The following is a 24,148-nucleotide window of genomic DNA, read 5'->3' on the forward strand; positions in this document are numbered from 1 at the left end:
GTGAGTGCCGATTTCATAAAGAGCGGCGAGTTCACCCTGGAGAGGATGGGAGTGCCGTACAAGGCCAAGGCCCACCTCAAATCTCCATTTGACCCTGAGAATAAACGCGTCAAGGGCATCTACGCCTGAGAGGGACCACAAGTGAAAACTGAAGAAAACACACTCTGGTTGGAGAATCAGGCTGAGAGAGGTGCAACTGTGATTTTTTTTACATGCAGATGCAGCTGTTTTAGTCTGAACTACTTCGTCAAAAAATTATGCATCTTTAATGTAATAATAATTTTATAAAGATTATGTCTGTGATTATATCTGTGAACTGGAGCTAATGAGATGGAGTTTTTGTAGATGGTCTGAAATCTGTATCAAGATATAAAAGAGGTGCTGATTTTAATCTGGTATGAATGTTTTGTTGTGAAGCTCTGTGTGTGAGAGTAACACTGTTCTCTTGTGAATGCGCTCATGTGAGTAGCGTTATTGTGTAAACAAAATCAAGAGGTAAACCTATTGTGTTATCTTCACTAATCAAATAAGTGTTGCCAGTAATCCTGGGTAAACTGAAGAAGACCCTAACACAATCTAGCTAACTCTGATAAAGCCTGCGCCTCTTCTGGATTAATTTTAAGGACTAAAATAATAGCACATGATCAATCTTTAGTTTTAGAAATAGAAACTAAACTAAACAATCTTTGCTCTCTTTTTAGACAATAGAGACAAATCAAACTAATTCAGAATGTCCAAGCCTTAACACTCGATAACTCAGGAAGTCTTAATTTATCTTTATGAATAACTAGCAGCTGTCATAGCAGTGGACCTTAGGACAGTATTCATTACCATAATTATAGGTATGATGCTAATGTTTTATATGAAGCACAGTCAGCGAACGACAGTAATGATAAGGGCTAAAAAAGCAGTCATGCATGTGTGTAAAGTAAATACTGTAAATTCTCAATTAAGCCCCATTTCAACCAAGCAGTATGGTACGGTACAGTTGAGGTCTGTATTATTATTATTATTATTATTTTTTATTATTATTATTTTTTTAATTTTATATACTTTATTAATCCCCCTGAGGGGAAATTCAATCTTTTTTTCCACTCTGTTGTCATTAACACACAGGTCCGAAAGACACACACATGCACAAACATGACCTATACATGGACAAAGTGGAGAGATGTGAGAGAGTGAGAGGGGGCTGCCTTGGTCAGGTGCCCCGAGCGGTTAGGGGGGTTTGGTGCCTTGCTCAAGGGCACCTCAGCAGTGCCCAGGAGGTGAATTGGCACCTCTCCAGCTACCAGTCCACGCTCCATATTTGGTCCGGACGGGGACTCGAACAGTTTCCGTTTCCAATGTGAAAAGTTGTGGATGGTACCAATTGAACCGTTCCGTACTGTCCCCAGTTTTGGTCATTCCCCTGCTAAGCCACGTTTCCACCAAACACTTTCGGTATGGTACCTTTGGAACCAAAAGTAACCCTTCAGTCATGGTACCTAGACCCTAGAGATCCACCGCAAACAGTACTCTTTCATGTAGCTGTTGTCACTCACTACTCCGTCCAGCCCTCACTCTATTTCCTCATTATCGGTGACACAGTTGGAAGTACAGAACGAGGCTGCACGCTGACATTTTCAGAACAAAATAAAACAGGCTGCAGTGAGAGTCTCTTTCCATGGGATATTTAGAAATAGCGGGTTGGTGCATTTAGTCCTTCTCAGGCAAGCTCAGGGGTTTAGTGTTGCCATAGCCCACAGGAACAGTGCTCCAGTGGAGGATTGGGGTTTGTGTAGTTCACATAATCCGATTGAAATTAATATATATTTTTAAACCCTTGAAGATCCAGATAAAAGTGTATGTCACCCAAGAGAGATAATAAAAACTAAAGTAATGGTCAAAGTTGTGAAACTGATTTTTTTTTTTTTTTTTTTCCCAAAGCTTAAATGTTTTGGAGCTATACTGTCTCTGTGCTTCTGCTTCACAGGGTTTTGTCAAGGCGGTGTCTCAGTGTCAGAATTAGGATCTGTTTTTGATAGGGGCGCAGCAACAGCCTGACATTCAGTCGTTGCTGCTGTGTGACATGGCACTGAGTCCTTGGAGCAACTCTCAGTAATGATCATTCAACATCTGCCAGGTTAGCACGAGCTAACGCAGCAGCAGCTAGTAGCCAATGCAACCTCCAGGGCTGAATAATGAAGCCAATGCTGAAGTGCGGTTTTGGCCTCTGTTGCTCATTTCAACATCCATGACAACTATACATGGGCTGATTTTTATATAACTCACCTGTTTACATTTCATAGGGCTTAAAGTTATGCATAATTATAGCATGGCAGTTTGAGTTTGAAGCTGTCCGTGACGCGTCACCACAGTCTGTGAGTCAGATCCACCCCTCGCCCCTGAACAGCTCTACCCTCTTGTCCATATACAATCACCTCTGGCTCCAAAAAACCAAGATGGCGATTAGCCGAACCAATTGGTGACATCATGGTAGCTACATCCATTATCTTATACAGTCTTATGACCTCCCTGCTTCCAGTATTCGCTGTTGATTACCACCGAAGCTGTGGAGCCTAAAACATGTTGTAGGCAATATAATGCACTATATTATGTTGTATTGTAGTTCTGTAATATGTCATTTCTAATGTGAGGTCATAGAGTCCCACATTGGGGAATAAAAGTATTCTCAAACTTTACTCCAGCCCCTCTGGCAGTTTGATTCAGATTAAAGTGACTGATGTTTGTTCTGATAATAACGACTAAAAACAGAGTTTTACTTGCTTGTGTGGTATCTAAATCTTCGCCAGACAGAGTGTTTATCAGAGTCAGAGGGAGGGGGAGAGAAAAAAAACACCCTGAGGCACAATGTACCAGCCGGGGACAAAACACTGCTGGAGAAAAATGACAGAAAAAGACAAGAGTTATCAGAAAGCAGCTGTTACAGATAGAACCCCCTTGTTTTCCGATCCGTCCCCCCGTCGCTGTGCTCTGCAGCGTTAAACTGCTGTCACTGCTGTTTGCAAACTCAATTCTCTTAGTTTTGTTTTTTAACACACGCATTGTCATTTAATAAGACTTATCTAGCAAGTCAGGCTTTCATAAGAGGCCCTCATTTCGTGTTGTTATGCTGCTAAATCAAACTCAATTTGTGCATCTGCTTCACGCCAAAGCCCTCCCAGCAGGGGGCATGATGAAGTACTTTAACTGTGAAGAGGCGCTGAGCAGCAGCTCATTAAACATCTTGGCCTCTTAATGTTTTTAATTCAAAATATGAGCTTAGTACAGTGGAGTAGTGAGCATAGCAGGACTCTATTGTAGCATTTGTGTAATTTAAAATGAAATTATGCTGCTGGAGCAAATAGCCAAGTCTTCATTTGACAATTTACTGAGTCAACATATTGAGAATTTACGGTGCCTTTACATGTCTGTGTGTATTCATATACATATATATATTATATATATATGTGTGTGTGTGTGTGTGTGTGTGTGTGTGTGTGTGTGTGTGTAAAAACTAAAACTGCTAACAAGTTTGCTAGCTAGGTAGCATCTGGTTTCTTTGTCAACAACTCGTGGTTGCTGGAACGAAAATTGACTTTAAACAGCATTGATTCATGTCTTAAACGCAGGTATGTGCTGTAATTAAAGATGTTTTGTTAATTCTTTCTGTTAAAATTACAAGCTAACTACAAAGTATACGTTTTGTTTTTGACACATTGCAGAACTTTATTATTTTACTTGTTTAATTCCACTTTAAGCAACACAGTCGAGGCCAAACGAACAACCAAAGTTCATCACGCACACTGTGTAAACAGCAGCCAAAATAAGTAGTGGAAGGTATTTGTATGTATGGCTGCTACCTGCCTCTCAGATATGTGTTGCTGCACGTTCAGCACAAAATGTTTAGTAATGTGGAATGATTCATTGATTCAGCCCAGAAGGCCATTAATCACTGAAATGGTTGTTCTCAGCGGTGGCTAAGGTTAATAACAAGATTTATATGGGAAATGTGAAACAGACTGATAAAACACTATCACCACTGGTCCTCGACCACAATACGTCCACAGGTTTGTTTTGTCTAATTCAGTTTGTGGAGTTTTTCTTCCCTCCGCAGTGTGTTGTGAATATTGAGAAAGAGTCCTAAAATGTAAAATGTCTTCAGAGAATTGTTTGATAACAAAAACAACCAGTAAAATTGTGCACTCAATGTCAAAGCGGACTCATTTAATCTGTCCAGAGCATTTTGTGTATTAATAAATTCCTTTTTAATCGCCAACATTTTTGTGACATTTATTATTCAGCACACAAAAATGATACAAGGACACACAGTGTGATGTAGCACAAGAGTGAAAATTACTATAAAAGTGATGAATGAAAATTAAAGTCATTTTATTTATTTATGTAAATGTGAAGGGAAAGTAAAATTATATTAATTTGAACAAACATTTAATCTGAACAGAAATGTAAATGCTACACTTTTGTTTTTGCGCCCATTTTTTCCACAGGTTTAAGGTAAAGATCTAAGACTTTTTTATGCTCTTAGTAGATATATCTTTTCAAATTTTGGTCACAAATTTGTTAAAAGCCGTGTTAGTGAGCACTTTTCCAAGATAATCCATCCACATAACAGGTGTGGCATATATCATAGCTGAATGTTCATTTCACTCCCATAAACTGTCTCCAATGTTGTTTCTGTGAATGTGGCAGTACATCCAACCAGCCCCAAGATCACACTGCCACAGAGGTGAGAGGAGAGACGTGTACAGTATTGTTAGAGGGTTTTAAAGTAGAATAGCCTTCAAATATACTGTCAGTGTATCTTGCAGAGTCTTTCTCTTGCCCCTGCTCAGTCTCGTTGCCACCTGTTCGTTAACTTGGCTCAGGTGTGCTGCTGCACACAGGTGGTGTGGCCTTTGGGGAGGGTTTTTTGATTTTGTTTGCCAAAGAGGAAAAGAGAACGGTGGTGGAGACGGGAAAATTAAACCTCAATGGACACTTGCTTTGGTGTTTCCTGGACCGGGTGTGTGGAAGACCATGAAAGGACTGAGCTAACTAACAAGAAGAACTGGATTGTTTCTTATCTTGATTCCACCCGGGTGAGTTTGATTCCTTTTTTTTGTTTTTGCTTTTTCCTGGTTCCTATTTTTTCATTTTAAAAAGTGGACATTGGACATTTCTTCTAAGTTTCCCTTAGTACGTTCTTCTGCTGGTGTCAGTAGGGAGCCGAAGGCAGGGCCCTTACTTTGTCTACCCCCTCTAAATAAGTTAAAGTGATCACTGTAGCTTTTGAATTTAACTCATAACTAGGCTTTAAAGATAAGCTGGTTGTTATAACATTTAGCCACACCAACTCAGGACCTCTACCTCCAGCATCTTCACCTGCAAAGCCCAGCCACCCGGACAGCTGATGCAACAAGTGGTTCGCACAACAGAAGAATTTTTTTAGAGAAGCTCATCTGCATGCTCACTGTCCTCACCAGGGTTGTGACATGACAGCAGTTTGTCGTTGTTACTGATGTGCGGTTGTGAGGCTGGTTGGATGTACTGCCAAATCCAGGAAACAACATTGAGAAATTTTATGGGAGTGAAATGAACATTCAGATCACAGGCAACAGCTCTGGTGGACATTCCTGCAGTCAGCATAACTAAACTAAACCTGAGAAAAATGGGGGCGAATCAAAAGTGTTGTAATACTTTTGTCCTCAGCACTAATTTGTAAGTAACACTTCTTTTGTACGTTAGATGCCAATCCCATTTCTCCATGTCCACTGCTTATAAACTTGACATGAATAGGATTATCATTTGTGTGTACTAATAATTACACATACAGTGAATATAAGCATATAATTACAACAGGTGTCAGAAAACCCAGTAGAGGACATCATCTATGCCCAAACACAGAGATAAAACCAGGGTACATTCTGCAAAGTCACAGGAGTTTCTCTAACTTTCCCCAGGTAAGGTGTCCTCTCGTTGGGCCTTAGCGTGCTGTGACGCCCCCTCGCTCAGACCGGAGGTGTAGGGGGTCGGCTGGTGGGGCCTGCTCCTCCCTCACAGGGGTAGCGAGGTTTTTCAAGGAAGGAGGTAACCACTGGTAGAGGCTGTTCGTCCCACTCACCCTGAAACAGATAAATGGTCTTGGTGACATTTGATAGGTTACACACATTTTTTTTTTAAAAAAAAGGGTGGTATCCTTGATATTTAGACTGCAGGTTTTATTAGTTACACACAATATATTGAACCTGTCTTGTGTGTATATCTTTTATGGGAGCTTTAAAAGGTGCTTCCTTCCTTTTTCACAAGGTCCACTTTCCCGTTATAAGCTTTTGTGTAAAATTAATGATTTCAGGTCAGTGCCGCTTCATTTTTTAGTTTTCATCTGCTTCTTTTGTCGCTGCTGGTGACAGGTTGTCTGCAGGTCCTTGAAAGTCTGAAAATTTCATAAATTCAGTGTTGGATTGCACCTTAAAAATTTGATTAAATTTGTATGTGTGAGGTCGAAATTATCACAAACATTCTATATCAAATTTCATTTCTCCATCTGTAAATTTCTTTTTCTCAAAATGATTCAAGCTCTTATGCATGAAAGTTCACATTTCTGAACTAATACTATGTATTTACCTGCTGACAAAATGTAGATTTACCTAACTCACTCTAACTGTAACCATATTCCTACATAAAGCCTACATCTGCATGGGACCACAAATACAGATTCAGATTCAGACAACTTTATTAATCCCACAAGGGGCAATTTGTTTGAACAGCTTGCCTTGCACACATACTTTAATATAACATAACGTAACATGTAGACACATAAATAAATGAGTAATAAAATAAAAAACATAAAAAAATGTGCCAAGGAGTTCAGTGGAATAAAGGAATCTACAAATAATAAATGGTAATAGACAGATTATCACAAAAGAGATAAAAAAAATTTTTTTACAGAGAATTTAAAAGACGAATAGCAGAGGGAATAAAAGATTTTGACTACTGGTTAGTTTTACAAGCCGTTAAAGCAGCGGCAACAGAGGAAAGAGGGAAAATACATCTGCACGAACATGTCCAGAAGAAGCTAAAATAGTCGTGACTTTCTTGAGGATTTGTTGATTGCAGAAACCTGTTGTCTCGTTGTGTCACTCCTGTGATCTATTTAGACTGTTTCTGTTTCTCAGTGTGAGGCTGTGAAACCAGCAGATGAATGAAAAACACAGGAGGCTCTCAATAAAAGACTGATAAAAACAGCAGAGGATGACGAGACTGATGGAAAAGGAATTTAGTTTGTGGAGAACGTGAATTCTCTATTGCCATATATAAACCAATATAGATATAAATATATGATGGTTTGTCCAAAAATCTGTTTTAAATTTGGTTAAAATTATCTTGAAAAGGTCTTAAAGGTTTTGGATGTAGGTGTCTGATACCTGAAACACCCTGTGATTACCAACAAGTGAAAACAGGTGTGCATCATTAGGTCCTCTAAACAGTGGGTGATTTGACCTTTCAAGTAATAGTAGTTAGTATAAAAATGTCGGAGTTGGTGTGCTTGTGTGACTCTTGGTAAATTCAAATGTCAGCCATTACTTCCAGTTCACCCAATGCCAGCCTGAGCTGACGGTGGGCTGCTTTTCAGAGAGTTTGAGAGGGTGGAACGTTGCTCACCTTTCTGCAGTATGTGAGGCTGTGGCTCTCAGTTGTTGATTTCAGCTGAAGTTCTCTTTGTTGAACCTCACAAGGTTTTGCCTCGTAGCCTTTTTCTTAATACAACTCCACTTTTTTTGCAAGAGCTCCTGCCTACAGTTGGTGCATCGCTCTTCATCCCTTGCTAAGGTTGGAGTATCGACACTACAAAGACTACCACTGTGAGAACCTGACTTTAAGCTTGGCTGTTGAATTACTTTAAGATTTCCTCACCAATGACGGCTTCACCCAAAGTATCTTGGAAGCTGTTGCAGCCAAAGTTAATAAAATAAATGAATGAAAATCAATGCTCTTGACAGCATCTGTGTGAGAAATCGAGCAGTATGTTTCCTATCATAAACCTCATCCTAGGTTTTTAAGTATGTGCTGGTGTCTATTGATAGATCTGCTTACTTTATGATACCTAGAACCCTTTGAAGTTCTACTCCTGATGTTTTCACCCAGACACTGGAATCTGTTCCTCTGCATTTGTCCTGGTTTGCTCTTGCACAACTGATGGTGCACATGAAGGAGGAAGCTTTTTTCTGACTAAAAAAAACCTTGATCAAGGTCTGTTCACATTTTTGAACTGTGATTGATTTATGCGCTCTGATCCAAACATCCTGTGTGTGTGTGTGTGTGTGTGTGTGTGTTCATATAACAAGTTAACAAGCTGTCTGTTTAGCTGATCCGACTGTTCTGTCCAACTGATGTCTGCCTTTGAACTGGTTTAATTGGTGGCTTGGCAGTCAGTGGTAGTGTGTGTGTTTGTGTGTGTGTGTGACCGGGGACTTACAGGAAAGAGGCGTGCAGTCGACTGGTTACAGTGCATGGAGATGGGGGCTGTATTATAGAGCGAGTCCAGCACCTCACCCGTAAATGCATCCCACTGTAGTTGAGAATACTGCTCCGTCACACCGACCTCACCACACACACACTGGTCATTTCCGTGGAACCTGGAGGGAGGGCAGGAGGGCGGGGGAGCGGGAGGTTGAAGGAAAGTCGATAAAAGAGGGAGGCAGAGTGAGATTGAGAAACGAGGAAGAGATTTGGAAAAAAAAGGCAGAACTGGCGTTAGGAGAACACAGTTTCACTTTAAAGGACAAAGCGTCTGGTTTTTGAGATTAAAAGAAGTAATCACACAACACTGGTTCCCGGGAGCGGAGGACAGAGGGGGAAGGGGTGGAATGCGAGAGTCAAAAATTGCTTAGTCACAGAAGATGGAGAGGAAGATGCACAAAGGAAAAGGAAAAAATGAAGGACAAGGGGAACAAGCAAATGATTTCAGGCAGAGAGAGATGGTCCCTGCGTGTGCTACCTGTTAATGAAGTTAAAGTATTTCTGCAGGTATCCTGGGTCAACGTGGCTCTTGCAGAGCTCCAGCTTGGTTCGGGGGTAGTAGTGAACGTAGTTAACACACATTTCCTCCATGATGCCAAAACCTCCCTGAGGAGACAAAGAGGTTTGGATGGAGATGGAGGAGGATGTAGATATAAAGAGCAGACGTAGGTATTAGTGAGGGGAAAGATGGAAGGATTACAACAGTGAAGGAGGGAGGAGACAGATTAGAGAAGGCAAAATTATTCAGTTGCTGTCGACAGTGCTCAAGGTGAACTTCAGCGACCTAAAATAGTCGTGTATATTAGTGTGCTGCTCACCACTGTAGGCTTGCTCCTGTCTTCTGTGTTAAAAGTACACTTTGTTATGAGGACGTCACCCTGCAGGATCAAGCACACACAGCAGTTCACCATGTTTTATGTTTAACAAAGCGCTCCGAAGATAATTTAAGGTTACTGACAGAAAATTAGTTATTAAAGGGAGCCAGTGGCCAGTTTCTTGCTTTGTGGAGCTCAGCTGCTGCGGTTTTGTCTTGTCTGTCTCCCGAGAACGTCCTATGACAGCACAGATTTTACAGCCTGTCCCTTATTTCCACTCCATTTAAGCACCTTATGCAGCAGCGAGGTATTCTAATTCAATACTTTAAATGCAAAGCGGAGGAAAAAATACATCTGGGACACTACCATTCAGAGGAGGCTGGCTGAGCTTGCAGAATAGTAAAATTCCCATTCTTGTCTGAATGTGAAAACTGCTCAGTGGAAAAGTAAAACATAATAATAGTCACTACTTTTGTCAAACACAGGCGGTAGTTATCGGCTTTATACTTACGGGTAGAACATTTGCCATTTTCCTTAGAACTCGGATTGTCTGTGAAAGAGAAGACAAAAACAAACACAGCACATTAAAGGGGTAGTTCACCACAAAATCAAAAATATAGCAGCCACTTTATTAGGTACACCTTGCTTGGTACACCTTGGTACACCCTTTTGCCTTCAGAACTGCCCCAATTCTTCATGGCATAGATTCAATAAGGTGCTGGAAACATTCTCCCGAATCTCCCGTTCCACCACATCCCAAAGATGCTCTATTGGGTTGAGATCTGGTGAATGTGGAGGCCATTGGAGTACAGTGAACTCACTGTCATGTTCAAGAAACCAGTTTGTGACATGATGCGTTATCCTGCTGGAAGTAGCCATCAGAAGATGGGTACACTGTGGTCATAAAGGGATGGACACGGTCAGCAACAATACTCAGGTAGGCTGTGGTGTTTAAACCATGCTCAGTTGGTACTAAGGGGCCCAAAGTGTGCCAAGAAAATCTCCCCCACACCATTACACCACCACCACCAGCCTGAACCATTGAAACAAGGCAGGATGGATCCATGCTTTCATGTTGTTTACACCAAATTCTGACCCTACCATCTGAATGTGGCAGCAGAAATCCAGACTCATCAGACCAGGCAACGTTTTTCCAACTTTCTATTGTCCAGTTTTGGTGAGCCTGTGTGAACTGTAGCCTCAGTTTCCTGTTGTTAGCTGACAGGAGTGGCACCTAGTGTGGTCTTCTGCTGCTGTAGCCCATCTGCTTCAAGGTTGGACGTGTTGTTGGTTCAGAGATGGTCTTCTGCAGACCTTGGTTGTAACCAGTGGTTATTTGAGTAACTGTTGCCTTTCTATCATCTTGAACCAGTCTGGCCATTCTCCTCTGACCTCTGGCATCAACAAGGCATTTTCACACAGAGAACTGCTGCTCACTGGATATTTTCTCTCTTTGGGACCATCCTCTGTAAACCCTAGAGATGGTTGTGCGTGAAAATCCCAGTAGATCAACAGTTTCTGAAACACTCAGACCGGCTCGTCTGGCACCAACAACCACGCCACGTTCAAAGTCACTTAAATCACCTTTCTTCCCCATTCTGATGCTCAGGTTGAACTTCAGCAGGTCGTCCTCCAAAAAGAGGCGCACATCTACTGCTAGCTCACCTAGCACCACTGAGCTAATGTTAGAACACCATTAATGTTTACATCTTGCGCTGTTACAAGCACGAGCCTCTCGTCCATGAGTAAATGCACACTTCCTTCTGTGCAGTGATACTATTTGTGGGTGCAGTCCGGTTCCTCTGATGATGATTTAAGTGGATTGAATACAAAAGTTCCTTGTATGAAGTTTTTCAAAAGTCAGAATAGAATTCTTAGTTTCCACGAGGCAGATTTCTACAATGCATTTCCCTCTCCATCATCTTAGATTTGGGCACAGTCAGACCCTTTATGTACAGCAGATTTATTTCAAACACAGCAAGATAAAACACTGGTTGCTTTTGATGATTTCCTTTGAGGCAGCTTTCACAGTTATTAGTTGTGTTGTGTGCGTTTGAAAAGGTCTATTAGCTTTGCTGAGAATGGTTTGATAAAGTCTTCATATGCCTGTAATGAAGCTGCAGGGTTTGAAACAGCACCACCACACAGGTACACTTAAATTAGTCTGACATCAACGACAGCTGGAGATTGTATCAGGCAGCCTAGCAGATGTCCTTCTCTGCCCTGTGTGTGTGTGTGTGTGTGTGTGTGTGTGTGTGTGTGTGTGTGTGTGTGTACCTGCCCCGGGATATTGTGCATTAAAAAAAACACAACAGATGTTGTCTCTCAACAATGTTGTTTGTCAGCTCTGATGTTGAGTTGATGGTCAGGAACTTATTTTATACTGCTGTCTTGTGGATGAAGATTATAGAGTGCTATACTTTATGATGTCTGGATTCATGTCGTGACTGGTATAACTGTGACAGATGTGACAAATTATAATTTTCTTTAGAATACCAGCAGGACTGCAATTTGCACAAGAGTGTAGATAAAAGCTCAGGCATGCTACTCCTTGGCTAAATTGCATGTTATTAGCATAAATGCATGTGTTTGAATACTGAGATACTGAGTTCTGGATAAGTGGGACTTGGGTTATACTGCACAAGTTGTGCACAATTTGTACTTTTTTATTAAAAGCACAAATTGATGTAGTGATGTCTGTGTTGCCAAAGCCCAAGATGCTCATGTGCCATATATGGTTGTCCAAAAACTATTTGAGACACACTTGTGCACTGGTTCATATGTTCTTTCATTACAGTAAACATGGGCACAGCCATTTGTTTTGAAATAGCCACCAGGGCACCACATGTGTATTAATCCACCGCTGAAAATAGTCCCCAACAAATGCTCTGTTTACCCTAGTCTGAGAAGCGTTTGCATAAAAGCGACAGTGCCCTGCTGTTTCAGGGAATTACTGAGCCCTTTTTAAAGAATGAAATTATACTTTTGTGGGCTGTTTTCAAAGATTTATGTCCTCAATATCAGCTGATGGGCTGGTTTTGGTCTTTTCATGGGATTTGTTGGTGATAAGAGAAATAACAATTTAATATTCAGGCTTTTCAGCACCACTTCTTTGGCCTTTATTGTAATGAGATGGCAGCTTGTTATTTGAAAAGATGAGTAGAAGTCAGTAGCAACAGTAAGCTTCAGTCTTCATTTCTCTGTTATGTTGTCAAGGGTAATCTTTGTCCCAGCAGCACACAGCTCAGTGTAATAGGAAGTAAAACCCATTTTTATCCAATAGAATTCAATATAAGATACAATGCACAAAGGTGGTTCTCTGTACTGAGGTCCTCTGGGTTGACTGAGCCCTGCCGTTGCTCACCTGGTAGTGTGTACTGAAGTGCTGGTCCTCTTGTACCACCTCCAGCTCTTTGCCTCCCCTCACCAAAACTGTTCTCACCCCGCGGCCTGCCAGGTGGGTGTGCAGCTGGGACGCAAATATAAAGATTCCTCCTGGAGGCAAAGCCTAGACAGAGAAACAGACTTTTTAAGGACAAGCTCCAACCAAGATTTTTGTGTTTTCAGGACTAAAACTTGAAGAAATATGTGGCTCATTCTTTGTATTTGTATATTTGAACCATAAATAGTGCAGTAAATGATGTTTTTGGTTCTATACATACAGTCTGGGTACACTTGGAGGTGCAATATCCGCTGAGGTAGAAGGTGTGCTGTTTGGGTGGGATAGCCATGATAGGAGTATAAACGAGGCCCAGCTCCATGATCCCTGCATCGTACCGCCTCAGACTAGGGGTGTAATGCAACCGTATCCCTGATGAGTCACGACGGCCTGCATGAGGAACATCATGAAATATTAAGATATGTAATGTTCAGTCAGTTTACCAGTAGATCATGTTAAACACCAAGCAGAATGATTTAGCACTTTCACCAAAGGCATAAAATGCTGAATACATTCAAAAAATTCAAATCAATATCACACCAGTGATGCTGTTTTTCTGGCTCAATTATTAGTGTCAAGTTGATGCAATGGCTTTTCTGTATCTCTGAACTGCAGGAAAATTTGAATTAAGAGATAAGATGATGCACAAAATCGTAGTTATGTAGGATATATACTGTGAGGTCATATCAGGATATGGAGAAGGCAAAGTCTGTGGCAACTCGAACAAGTGAGATCAAGAGGTATATCTGGAACATTATAAATGAATTGCTCTGTTGAAGATAAGCCGAGCACTCATCAGGAGACATACACCGAATCCTGCTCTGTGTGTGTGTGCACAGGTGTAGTTTTTGGGAGGAATGCAGGGAGCATGTACCCCTCAGTTTTTACAACATATGCATTTGTACTCTCCAATAAAAATGTGGAAGTTGCAGAAGACCTTTAATTTGATTAATTTATAGACATTTCTGCTATAAATTGGTGCAAAAAAAATCCCCAGAATGCAGGAAATTAAGTGTTTGGCGCTCAAAGAATTCCTGGGGGTGGACCCCAAACCCAGTGTTTCATGTGTACCCCCAGTGTTGAAAAGAAATGTATACCGATATGTGCTTGGATTCAAGTCTGTGTGGGTGTTTACCAAGCAGCAACCTGCGGGGTTGAAAAATGTAGCTAATGCCTACGTGCCAAAAACTGCAGTTCCACAAATGGCCACTTGAGGCTGTCTCCAAAAGCTAGTTTATCCCCATAGACTCTCATGTTAGAATGCCAAAACTTTACGGTAGAAATAAACATGTTTACAGCCTGGTACAAAAAAAGGTTTTTCGTCTCTACGGCTAATTTACTGTTCAAGATGAGTGTACACTTTTTAGGCTTAAAGTTATGCATGATTAACAGTGTAGCTAGTTTGAGTGACGGGCCCTATGTGTCAAATCCACCCCTCACTCCTCCTCAGCTCCACCCTCTCATCCAAGTATGGTCACCTGGGTCACTTTTGGCTCCAAAAATCCAAGATGGCGACGGCCAAAATGCCAAATACAAGGCTTCAAAATGGATTCCATAAGCCAATTGGTGACGTCACGGTGGCTAAGGCCATTACCTGATATAAGGAGAGGGTTGTGGTAGTGGACCTCCAGACGAAGGAATCTTGAGGAACCAGGTCCACCCATAGACAGCCCTGCATCAGGAGGATAGTAAAAAGCCTGCAAGCAAACACACACACACACACACACACACACACACACATACACAATGCATTATTCCTCTCATTTATGAACAGCTGCTTTGAAGTCAAAGCAAAAACTCTTCTTCACGTAGCATACAGATGATACAAAGCTGTTGAGTAAAAAGATTTTTGTTCCGTCTGTGCAAAAGTCAGAATGTAGGTGCATTTTATCCCTGTATTCTCCAAATATCACCCAGTAACTTGTGATTTGTTGTTGCATTCTGTACTACACGCACAAAGTAATACATTTAAGAGTGAGGAAGGTTTCTCTAAACAAAGCCACTGGTGGAGGGTGACAGTGTTTTAGTGAAAGGAACCAAACTATTATCACATGCTGGGACTTTAATGCGCTTAGGTCCCCATCGGGAAAAACACATTTAAATGTCTCAAATTCTGAGGACGGAGCTGAAAAATAACTTCTAACATCCTTGCTCAAGGCAGGCATTGTTAGAGGATGACAAAAAGAAGTCACCAACATGTACTATACTGCTGTGCAGATGTGCAAATTAGGTGTTGAAAGACATATATCCAGCCTCTGAGGAGCTTTGACAGGTGTTTCTCAAACGTCCAGACGAGACTGATTTATGTGACCCAATGTAGGATGTCTAAAACTCAAAGACAGGCTTCCTCAATCCGCCTCAAACCAGTCCTGTTTCAGATGTAACATGGTATATCTAAGAAATGACAATTACATCAGTCTTATTCATCTTCTTGCCCACACTGCAGAGATAATAGATTGCCTCCTGAGCTATACTGGAGTGGTTCTCTGCAATGTTTGATGATGGCTACTAAAAATAAAGCCATGCCTCCTTACAAGCTCCCAACCACCCACAGAATCTAAAATTGTAACGGGAACAGATTGTATGGCAAAAAAAGGGATTTAAAACTGATTATGATACAAAAAACAGATCATTAACACAGATTAAAATCAGTCTGCATCAACTATGTTCCTTGTTGAGAATCTTCAAATGTCTTTGAGGCCTTTTTGGAGGATCTATGAGCTGGCTCGAACAATGTTTATTGATTATTTCTACACAGAGAACGGGTGTATTCTCATATGGATGTGTCCTCCGAGATGCCGGTTGAACTTGTGAGATTTTTTTTTCTTCTTACACTCCTTGGATTCTGAACTGTTCTGCTTATCGTGGTAGAAATTAATTTTTGAGTCACTGCTGGCCCCATGGGCGTCAAACCTCCGCGCTTGTATCAAGGAATCTTGATTTAATCTCAATTCTACCTCGGTGTCTTCACCTTAAGCCACTTCTGCTGATACATTCAGTTTGTAATGGAAGAAAGAATTGTTTTATTAAATCCTGCTTTAATGTCGTAACAGCAAAACCCTCAGAGACTTGCTCTCTCCACTCCACACGCATCTGTCTTTGTGCTGTGTTGTCCTTTCTCCTCGCATTTTGACATTGTCGTACATTATTGTTTCTCTCTTCTGTCAAACTTCACCCTTTCTTTTTTCCCGTTTCTCTGTTGTTTTGTGTTTTCGTGCGGCCACGTTTCCCTCCTGATGTGGTGCCGGGGAGAATGAAACAACACTATTAAGAGGTGATGAAAGAGGCCTGAATATTTCCCACCTAATCTTGTCTTCACAGCTCACAGCTCACAGAAGGCATCCTGCTTGTTTTTGTTTGGCTGGCAGATAATCCAATCAGAGAGGGGCCAGGCTGGCTGTGATACAGTGGGGAGCGGAGCAGAGAAATATGGTGACAGGCTCACCGTTCCCTGTCCTCTTTGCTTTATGTGACCAGCAGGCTGCTTGCATGCTTGCTCGGTCAGCCGGCTGGTTGGTAGCTGTGGTATGTAAGTGGGGTGATTTAATGTCTGATAGATGACTGACTGGGAAGATGGCTGAGGAAACAGGTGTGTTTCTCCTGCACTATTTCAGTCAGGAGCTCTGCCTCAGAAAAGAACTGAAATGTGTTTGTTTCCCCAAAAGAAACGGAGGAGAAGAGAACTCTGGTAGTTGCAGTGATTTTAATGAGTTGAGAGAAGAATTCGATTAAAGGACTGGTAAGTCACGTTTCTTTGCCATCTTTTGGCTGGCTGATTTGTTGGCTAGCTGACTCTCAGGGTCGAAGCAAGGATCTTAGAAATTCTCATTCCAGGAAAAAGATTTAGTATGTCCTAATATATAATATGCCAAATGCAGTATGCCAAAAACATCAGGATATTCTATTGCATCTGGTTGAACTTTGCAATATTCAAGCTAGCCTGCTTTTCTGGCTATTGTGACCCACAGTCCTCTACACAGTGCAGGATACATCACATTGTCTGAGCTGCAGAAAGATGTTAGGTCACTGGCAGCTGACAGAAGCCAAAATGACTATAATCAATCAGTCAATCAATTGAAAACAATTTACAGTGTACAGCATACAGTTATCACTCAAAAGTTCAAACTACTTGTAAAACAACGAGCTTGTGAATGCCATGTTTTGTTATCTCCAAGCTAACCTTAGTTGATAATGTTAAGATCTGCTGCGTTCCAGACTGCATACTTTTTCTTTTTACTTCAAATTTCACACTACAGATTGTGTTGAGCGTATGAGCAGGAGATTCAGTGTTCAATGCCCAATGTTATGACAAAGTAGTAGGTCCCAGTTTTGAGCATACCCCATGCTACAGAATGCAATTTTTAAGGGCAACTGCAATATATACTAATAGTAAAAAGAAAAAGTATGCGAATCAGGGCACAGCTATCGTTTTGGCCACTTGGGGGCAGCAGAACAAGCTGTAACTCGACATTGACGTATCACTTTTAACAATGTTAGCAGACAGTTGTTTACAGTACTTGCGGAGCTGGAGTAGTGTTTCTGGTCACCTGATGACTGCAAGACCACTTTTCATTCTTTTTTAAAGTTTAGTTTGTGATTCACCAACTCCAGATAAAAATTGGTGTCACTTTAGCTGCAAAATGAGCAGAATTTGTGTGCTGGAAAGTCTAAAATAAGCTTGAAAGAAGCACTTTGTAGGACTCAGGGAAACATCTGAGTCAGGTAATAATACTCAATGGGTTCTGGCTCTATGAATAACCCATTACATGTAGTCATTCAGGCTGTATGCATGCACTGTTTGAACCTATACCTACAAAAAGTAATACATCAGAATTTGTACATAACCCCTGTAATCATGAACCAGTAATTTGTTTATAACCTAAGTAATCAAAATGACCGCAATCACGTGACCAATTCGCTGACGGGAGTAAAGAAGGAAGTAGTATAAAGAGCAAAAGTTGACATAAGGAGTCAGTTGAGGTGGTGGATGTGTCAAACAAACTGAGGACTTTACCCCAGGAGAGTGGTGTTTGTGTCCCATGTGAAACCAAGTGAAATTTGTTATTTTAGGGTACCATGTTTCTTTCCCTATATCTAACCCACATAACTTTACTTTCCTAAACCTAACCTACATAAATTCAAGTTAAGAACATAACTTTACATGAAGTATATAATGTGAAGATGCCCAACTATATTTCTTTTTCTAAACCAAGCCTACATAACTTTTCCAAACCTAACCTACTTAACTCTACATGAAGAACCTAACTAGGGATGCACAATATTGGATTTTTTGCCAATACCCAACAAGTAACAACTCATTTGACAGATGACCGATACTGATACCGTTATTTTTTTTCTACCTAATTTTAGTGATCATCAGGTCTCTTCTGTAGTTGAATTAACTTCAAATTATGCATGCGTACTCTTATCATGATGACTCACCAGCAGATGGAGACTTGAAATACAATACTTTTCAATGTATGTTATATTTATTCATTGTGCAAAATAAGAAAAGCATGTTGGGTGGTTCTGATAGTTAATTTAAAGCTGATATTGACCAATACTGATGACATACCAATATCATCAGCACATTGGGTGATTCCGATATTTCATTTTAAAGCCAATATCGGCCAATACAGATGACGTGCTGATATTATCGTGCTTCCCTATACGTAACTTTACATTAAGTATGTAAAAGTATAAGGACACCCAACTATTTTTATTTTCCTAAATCAAGCTTACGTAACTTAATATCAATTACTTAACATGACAATGCCATTCTTGGGGCACAACTTTGTTAGATATAAATCAAACCGTTGGATAAGGAAATGTTAAGTGTTTCATCTGTTGTTAATATAAAAAATATGAAGTAGCTCAACTTCAAATATACATTACTGAGTCCAGAAATACAGAAACGAGGCTGTAAAGTACTGACTATATGATTCCCAGAGAAACTAGTGTGGACATCACATAACCTCTTGTCCTCAGTGGTAGCTACAGCCAATGGCAGATCAGTCGGTTGACTGAGAATATCAGCCATGATGTAACCTCTTCTGCTTTGTACCTCTTTCTAAGCTTCCAATTTACATAAATATGTTTTTCATTCGTGTTTGTGTTGAGTGTCCATGTAATGGAGTTTGTGAATACTTGCGTGTGACTGTGCTTCCCACATACAGACTGTCTCCGAGCTCTTAATAGACTTGTGCTGCGTGTGGGATCAACTTTACAAGGTTTTCTGCTCGCACTTCTAGGCTTGGATATTACTCCCGTAGGAGTTTTTGTTTATCTCTCATAATAGGTACGAGGACAGGGCCAAAATTAGGCTATTATTCCAACCCTCTTTCAATTAGACACCTGTTATGCTTATTAAAAACTCGTCAATGTATATGTTTATTCTGCTTCATCTGATGGGGTTTGTGTGGGTTGATTGTTACATCTTCAAGTGGCAGTTTCAGGGTCAGGACTTGGCTTTGCATCATAAAAGTTATATTATGTACATTATATACGTTTTCAGCAGTGCTTTCTTTTAGTTTTGATAAGGAAAAATGAGTAAATATAGTCACTGGAAGGTCCCCCATAAGGACAGAAGTAAGGGGATGCGTGTGGGTGTCTGTTTCCCATCGTACCTCAGCACCCATAGCCCATGCAGCGAGCACATGGCGGCAGAAGTTGAGCTTGCCCGGCTTCATCTTGTCATCACAGGAGCCGCTGTACTCTGGAACGTTGCGGATTTCCGGAGAACATTCAAACACTTCTATGTGATGCACGATGGCCTCGTTACCTGGAGTTACCACTGACTCATACTGACAGGAACAGAGAGAGAGAGGTGGAGAAAAAGAAGCAAGTGGGAAAAAAGTGAGAATCCTGTTGTTTTATGTGTTTTTACTGCTAAAAGCTTTGGCAATGCCACTACCTCAGACAGGTATGTCAATAGAAACATCGCTGAAATGAATTATATGCAACATAATGTGCTGTAACCTCCATGTCTTATAATACTCCATGTTTTTTAGGTCAGATCTGTTCACATTTCATCAAATTATATATACCACATCTATTTCTGAGAGAAAATATAAAGGTTGTGAGGTGATGTTTTCTCTCTGCTCTCTAGCCATAACAATGCCTCTCTTGTTTTGTAAGGCCCGGCTGGTAAACAAGGAGCAATAATAACAGCTGCCTGTGCACGATCTCCATCTAAAACACCCACTCCACTGTGCGTAAAAATCCATGTTCCGTGTTTCTTTTTTCGGAGGCATTTATACCATAACAATGTGGTTCTTGGGCATGTTTTCAGGCAGCTCCTGTATGAAGCACCAGTAGGTGGTCTCTTGATTTGGTATGACGACATTTGGTGCCACAACATCCAGCGTCTGCACATCTGGAGGCAGGGTGGGGGACGGCGTGTCGGGGCGCAGCATCAGCACTCTCTGTATCCCCGTGTGGATCCGGGACAAGTTGAGCTGCTCCAGCGAGGCAAGTGGCTCATCCAAAAGTCCATAGATGACGTGCACTGTTCCCTCCTAACCAAACACAAAAAAAAAAATCAGAGGAGAAAGCCTGTTTGATAGCAGAGCATAAACACAGGGATGTGTTTTTCAAATTAGTAGTCTCTCATGATTATCATTTGGCTGAAATGCCTGCAAAGGCAAACAGAGAACTTTTCATTATGTTGTCATGGTGATGACCATTGGTTTTATGTCTGCAACTTAGAGGTCTGATGCAGCACCATGGAAACCATTGTAACTATAATGAATGTTTCAGTGGAAATTGTGGTGATCATTTCTGCTATATGAGGATTTTATATCCACACCTGAAGCTAGGGATAGGAAGGGATAAGATTTTATTGATACTAGTGTCATTATCGACTCTGCTTATTGGTCTGATTCTTTATTGATTCCCCTTTTGATTCTCTGTGGGAAAAAGTGGCCTACACCCTTTCTTTATTCATTTTCCCTCCATGTGTAGCAAGCGTGAGATGATGTGTGAGATATGGTGGCTGCTGCAACAGTCTGCCTGTCATCATCTAAAATACATGTAATGAGAGAATATTTGTACAGCTTTTATTTAGGTTTTCTCAGTCAAAGAAAAAATCTGCTGAGCCTGTCTGCATGGTGCTAATGCTATTTTAAAATAGGATATTTACACCTACACCAACATATACAGTACACTTAAACACATACTGTACCTATATGCATGCATATAGTTCGTAAAGGACGTGCTGCTTGTTTTGGAGGCAGTGGCACTCATGCGTAGTGTCAAATACACAGTGCTGCAAAGTAACAAAGTAATAATACTTTGTTATAGTACTTTTTTTTTAGAGTATCTGTACTTTACTATAGTTTTTATATTTCTGTCAACTTTCACTTTTACACCACTACATTTCCTAAATAAAGTATATACTTTTACTAAAGTACATTTTCCCCGAGCATCTTAGTTACTAACTACAAAATAGGGAAGGATAGAAGGAAGGAAGGAAGGAAGGAAGGAAGGAAGGGATGGAGGGACGGAGGGACAGAGGGACGGATGCAGGAATTGAAGGACAGTAAAAACTGGATTTTGTTCTTTAAATCCTTTAAGTTGCAAAAAGGATCTTGTTTTTCTTCAAGTGTAACGTGGGCTCCATTTTTAAGTTGGCATTCATTCATTGGATTCCTGGCTGGCCAACAGGTGGGGCTGGAATGAATGAAATAGAAACAAGGGAAGTATTGTTTTTATTATTATTACATTTTATTTATTATTAACATTGCCTTTTTTTATTTATTTTCTCTCTTTTTCTGCATGTTTTTGGTTTGTGCTTGTCCTAAGTCCATGTACATCGCCTTGTAGGGCTGCAGTCAATAGTAGTGATGGTGATAATAATTACAATGACAGCTACTAATATTTGCAGCTCTGGAAATATGGTCTCTCTGTGTCTGGGGTTAGAGGGTCGGCGTGCAGGGGTCAGGGGAAGTTGGCATACATTTTAAGAAGAAATAAACTTCATAAAATTCTGACTGCTTGCTGTTTTATTGACAGAATTTACGTGGACTTCATAATGTTAACACTTAATTACACTTGATATTACAAAATTACTTTTGATACATCAGATACTTTAAGACTTTTACTCAGTAATATTCTAATAGGTGACTTTACATTCTACCAAAGCCACTTTCTGGTAAGACATCTTTACTTTACTCAAGTGTGGCTTTCAGGTTCTTCATTCACCACTGCAAATATGCTGCTTTCCTGGAATTTAGGCTCATGTTGTGCAGAAAGATATCTACCGCTGATGTTTCCACCCTCACTTGAAATGATCTTTTTACAGACAGTAGGCCTACAAGCAGCACTGCTGTCGTCTTTCTCCGTGAAATGAAGCCACGCTTTGAGCCTTTTCTTCCTCTCTGCTATCACTCCATCTTGTTGCAAGTTTCCAGCAGAGTATAGATGTGTGACCTTGCTGTCATTGTTTTGCAACACTAAACTGCTAGCTCAATAAAAGGAAGTAATAAGCTCGGAGGCATACGATTCAATGGACCGGACATTTGGAACCAGCTCTCAACTGGAACCAGTTCTTGATTCCCATCCTTACATGAAACCATGAGCTCTCTGCAATCATCTGTGTCATTGCTTCTTCTTAATATTCATCAAAGACAGCGATGCAAATCCGCCCCCTACACACGTACCCTACACATTCATCGACTAACACATACAGTGCAAACACACTGTTGTTAGGTTACACATGTGTGCACTCGAGCGCCATCTTTCCCGCCTTCCTCACATGTTATCTTCTCGCCACCTGTTAACTGTCAGTTTAAGTCAGCGCAGGATTGACAGACATTATTTTGGCTTGAGGCTATGCGTGACATATAGAGCAACAAGTCTGCTGGCCCTTTAAGTGCACTCAGGTAGAATGGAGGGCTGACATAGTGTTTAACAGGAGAATGATGGGAGACTGTAGTGATATAAGGGGGGCAGTAAGGTTTTAAAAAAAATATTATACAGAGCTAAATATACAGGATTCCTCTGTAATACAATGCTGTGTTTGCTCTGGCAGTTTAAACAGCTCATGAAAGATGAACGAGTGTGACGTTAAGATAGCAGAGTGAGTCACTGCTATGTATAGGTCTACTATAGGTGCAAAGCCTCCTTGAGGAGTCGGAATAATTTCCATCCATTATTGGTGAACATTTTTATTGCAAACTGCTTCCCTGCCACATACACACACACACACACACACACACACACACACACACGCTGTTGAAAGAAAGATGTTACAGACCTCTATGAGGTAGTCTCTGGGATCACAGGTGCTGAACGGTCTTTTGAAGAGCAGGTAGAATCCGTCAGGTTTGTTTTTGGCTTCTATCAGCTCGTAATCTTGTTGGCTGTCCAGTGAAACGTGACCCTCGCTGTCGCTCCATGCATCCTGAGGGAGAGGACACACACACATGTTTTCATGTAGATTAGGGAATGGATAACTTTCTTATCTGAGGGTTCTTTCTTTTGACACTTATTATATTAGGTCTTTTTTTTGGTTGGCAAAAACAATAATACGAAACATCACTGCCAGACATTATGACATTCATCATAACCAGATTACAGACATCTTATATTATGGGATAAAGGCGGGGGGGTCTTTATGCAGTTTATAATTTGCATATAATTTTCCCAGTACAGTTTAAGGAAGGTATATGTCATTTTAAGCAGTGAGGATGAACAGAGCACCTTCCTTACTCCAACAAATATGTTATCTATTTTCTTGCAAAACCCAAATCATTTCTCAGTCTCAGAAAGAAGTCACTCTTTCCGTCTCATGGATCTCTTTGATGATTTCAAGCCAGTTATCAACTGTAGGTTTATCGGCCTGTAACCATTTGTGAGCGATTGCTTTTTTTGCTGCTGCTGCTGTAAATATTTCCAGGCGGTATTGACGTTTCCTATTATTCCTCCTGTCAGACTGCACAAATAAAGTGACACACGTGCCAGTGGGACCTGCAGCCCTGCATGATTCTCCAGATACAGTATTTTCTTAAAACAGTTGTGTCTTTGGGCATAAGCAAAAGCCTCGTCATCCCCACATTTTCATTTTTGTTTTCAATTTAGGAGTAGTGAAAAAACAAATAATATTCTTCCAACAGAATTCACGCCAATATGTAAAAGAAGAAGTAGAAAAGATAGTTTTCACACACTGCTGACTTTAATTTTGTTATCAAATTCATTTTCCAATAGTTTGTGGTAGTTTCTTTACCATTTGGAATACCCTGGAAAAGGTCTGAAATTACTGATTTAGAACCATCAGTGAATGTCTGTGTGATCAGCTGCATTATTTGTAATGACCCTGGTGAAAACTCAGACTCAAATACAGGGAACACAAAGGAGGCAGAGTAGTGTTCAAAATATGGCACAGTCTTTACTT

The 24,148-nt window shown here is 40.7% G+C and overlaps 2 protein-coding genes across 2 annotated transcripts in view; one reads left to right on the top strand and one right to left on the bottom strand.

The window, feature by feature from the left end:
- Positions 1 to 4,261, top strand: part of sardh (sarcosine dehydrogenase) — a 78,377-nt gene extending 74,116 nt beyond the window's left edge. The window contains exon 22 of the mRNA XM_033647525.2: positions 1 to 4,261. Within this exon, the coding sequence (XP_033503416.1) occupies positions 1 to 129 (129 nt within the window). The 3' untranslated portion in view covers positions 130 to 4,261.
- The window catches only part of dbh (dopamine beta-hydroxylase (dopamine beta-monooxygenase)), a 27,613-nt gene continuing 6,643 nt past the window's right edge, over positions 3,179 to 24,148 (bottom strand). Inside the window, exons 2-12 of the mRNA XM_033646537.2 lie at positions 23,012 to 23,158; positions 20,016 to 20,273; positions 19,383 to 19,559; positions 14,351 to 14,453; positions 12,980 to 13,146; positions 12,682 to 12,825; positions 9,829 to 9,867; positions 9,321 to 9,380; positions 8,981 to 9,108; positions 8,459 to 8,618; positions 3,179 to 6,104 (exon numbers count right to left, since the gene is read on the bottom strand). Of these exons, the coding sequence (XP_033502428.1) occupies positions 5,991 to 6,104; positions 8,459 to 8,618; positions 8,981 to 9,108; positions 9,321 to 9,380; positions 9,829 to 9,867; positions 12,682 to 12,825; positions 12,980 to 13,146; positions 14,351 to 14,453; positions 19,383 to 19,559; positions 20,016 to 20,273; positions 23,012 to 23,158 (1,497 nt within the window). The 3' untranslated portion in view covers positions 3,179 to 5,990. The remainder of the gene's footprint in view (positions 6,105 to 8,458; positions 8,619 to 8,980; positions 9,109 to 9,320; positions 9,381 to 9,828; positions 9,868 to 12,681; positions 12,826 to 12,979; positions 13,147 to 14,350; positions 14,454 to 19,382; positions 19,560 to 20,015; positions 20,274 to 23,011; positions 23,159 to 24,148) is intronic.

This window comes from Epinephelus lanceolatus, chromosome 19 (assembly GCF_041903045.1).
Source record: "Epinephelus lanceolatus isolate andai-2023 chromosome 19, ASM4190304v1, whole genome shotgun sequence".
In the NCBI taxonomy this organism is placed as follows: domain Eukaryota; kingdom Metazoa; phylum Chordata; class Actinopteri; order Perciformes; family Serranidae; genus Epinephelus; species Epinephelus lanceolatus.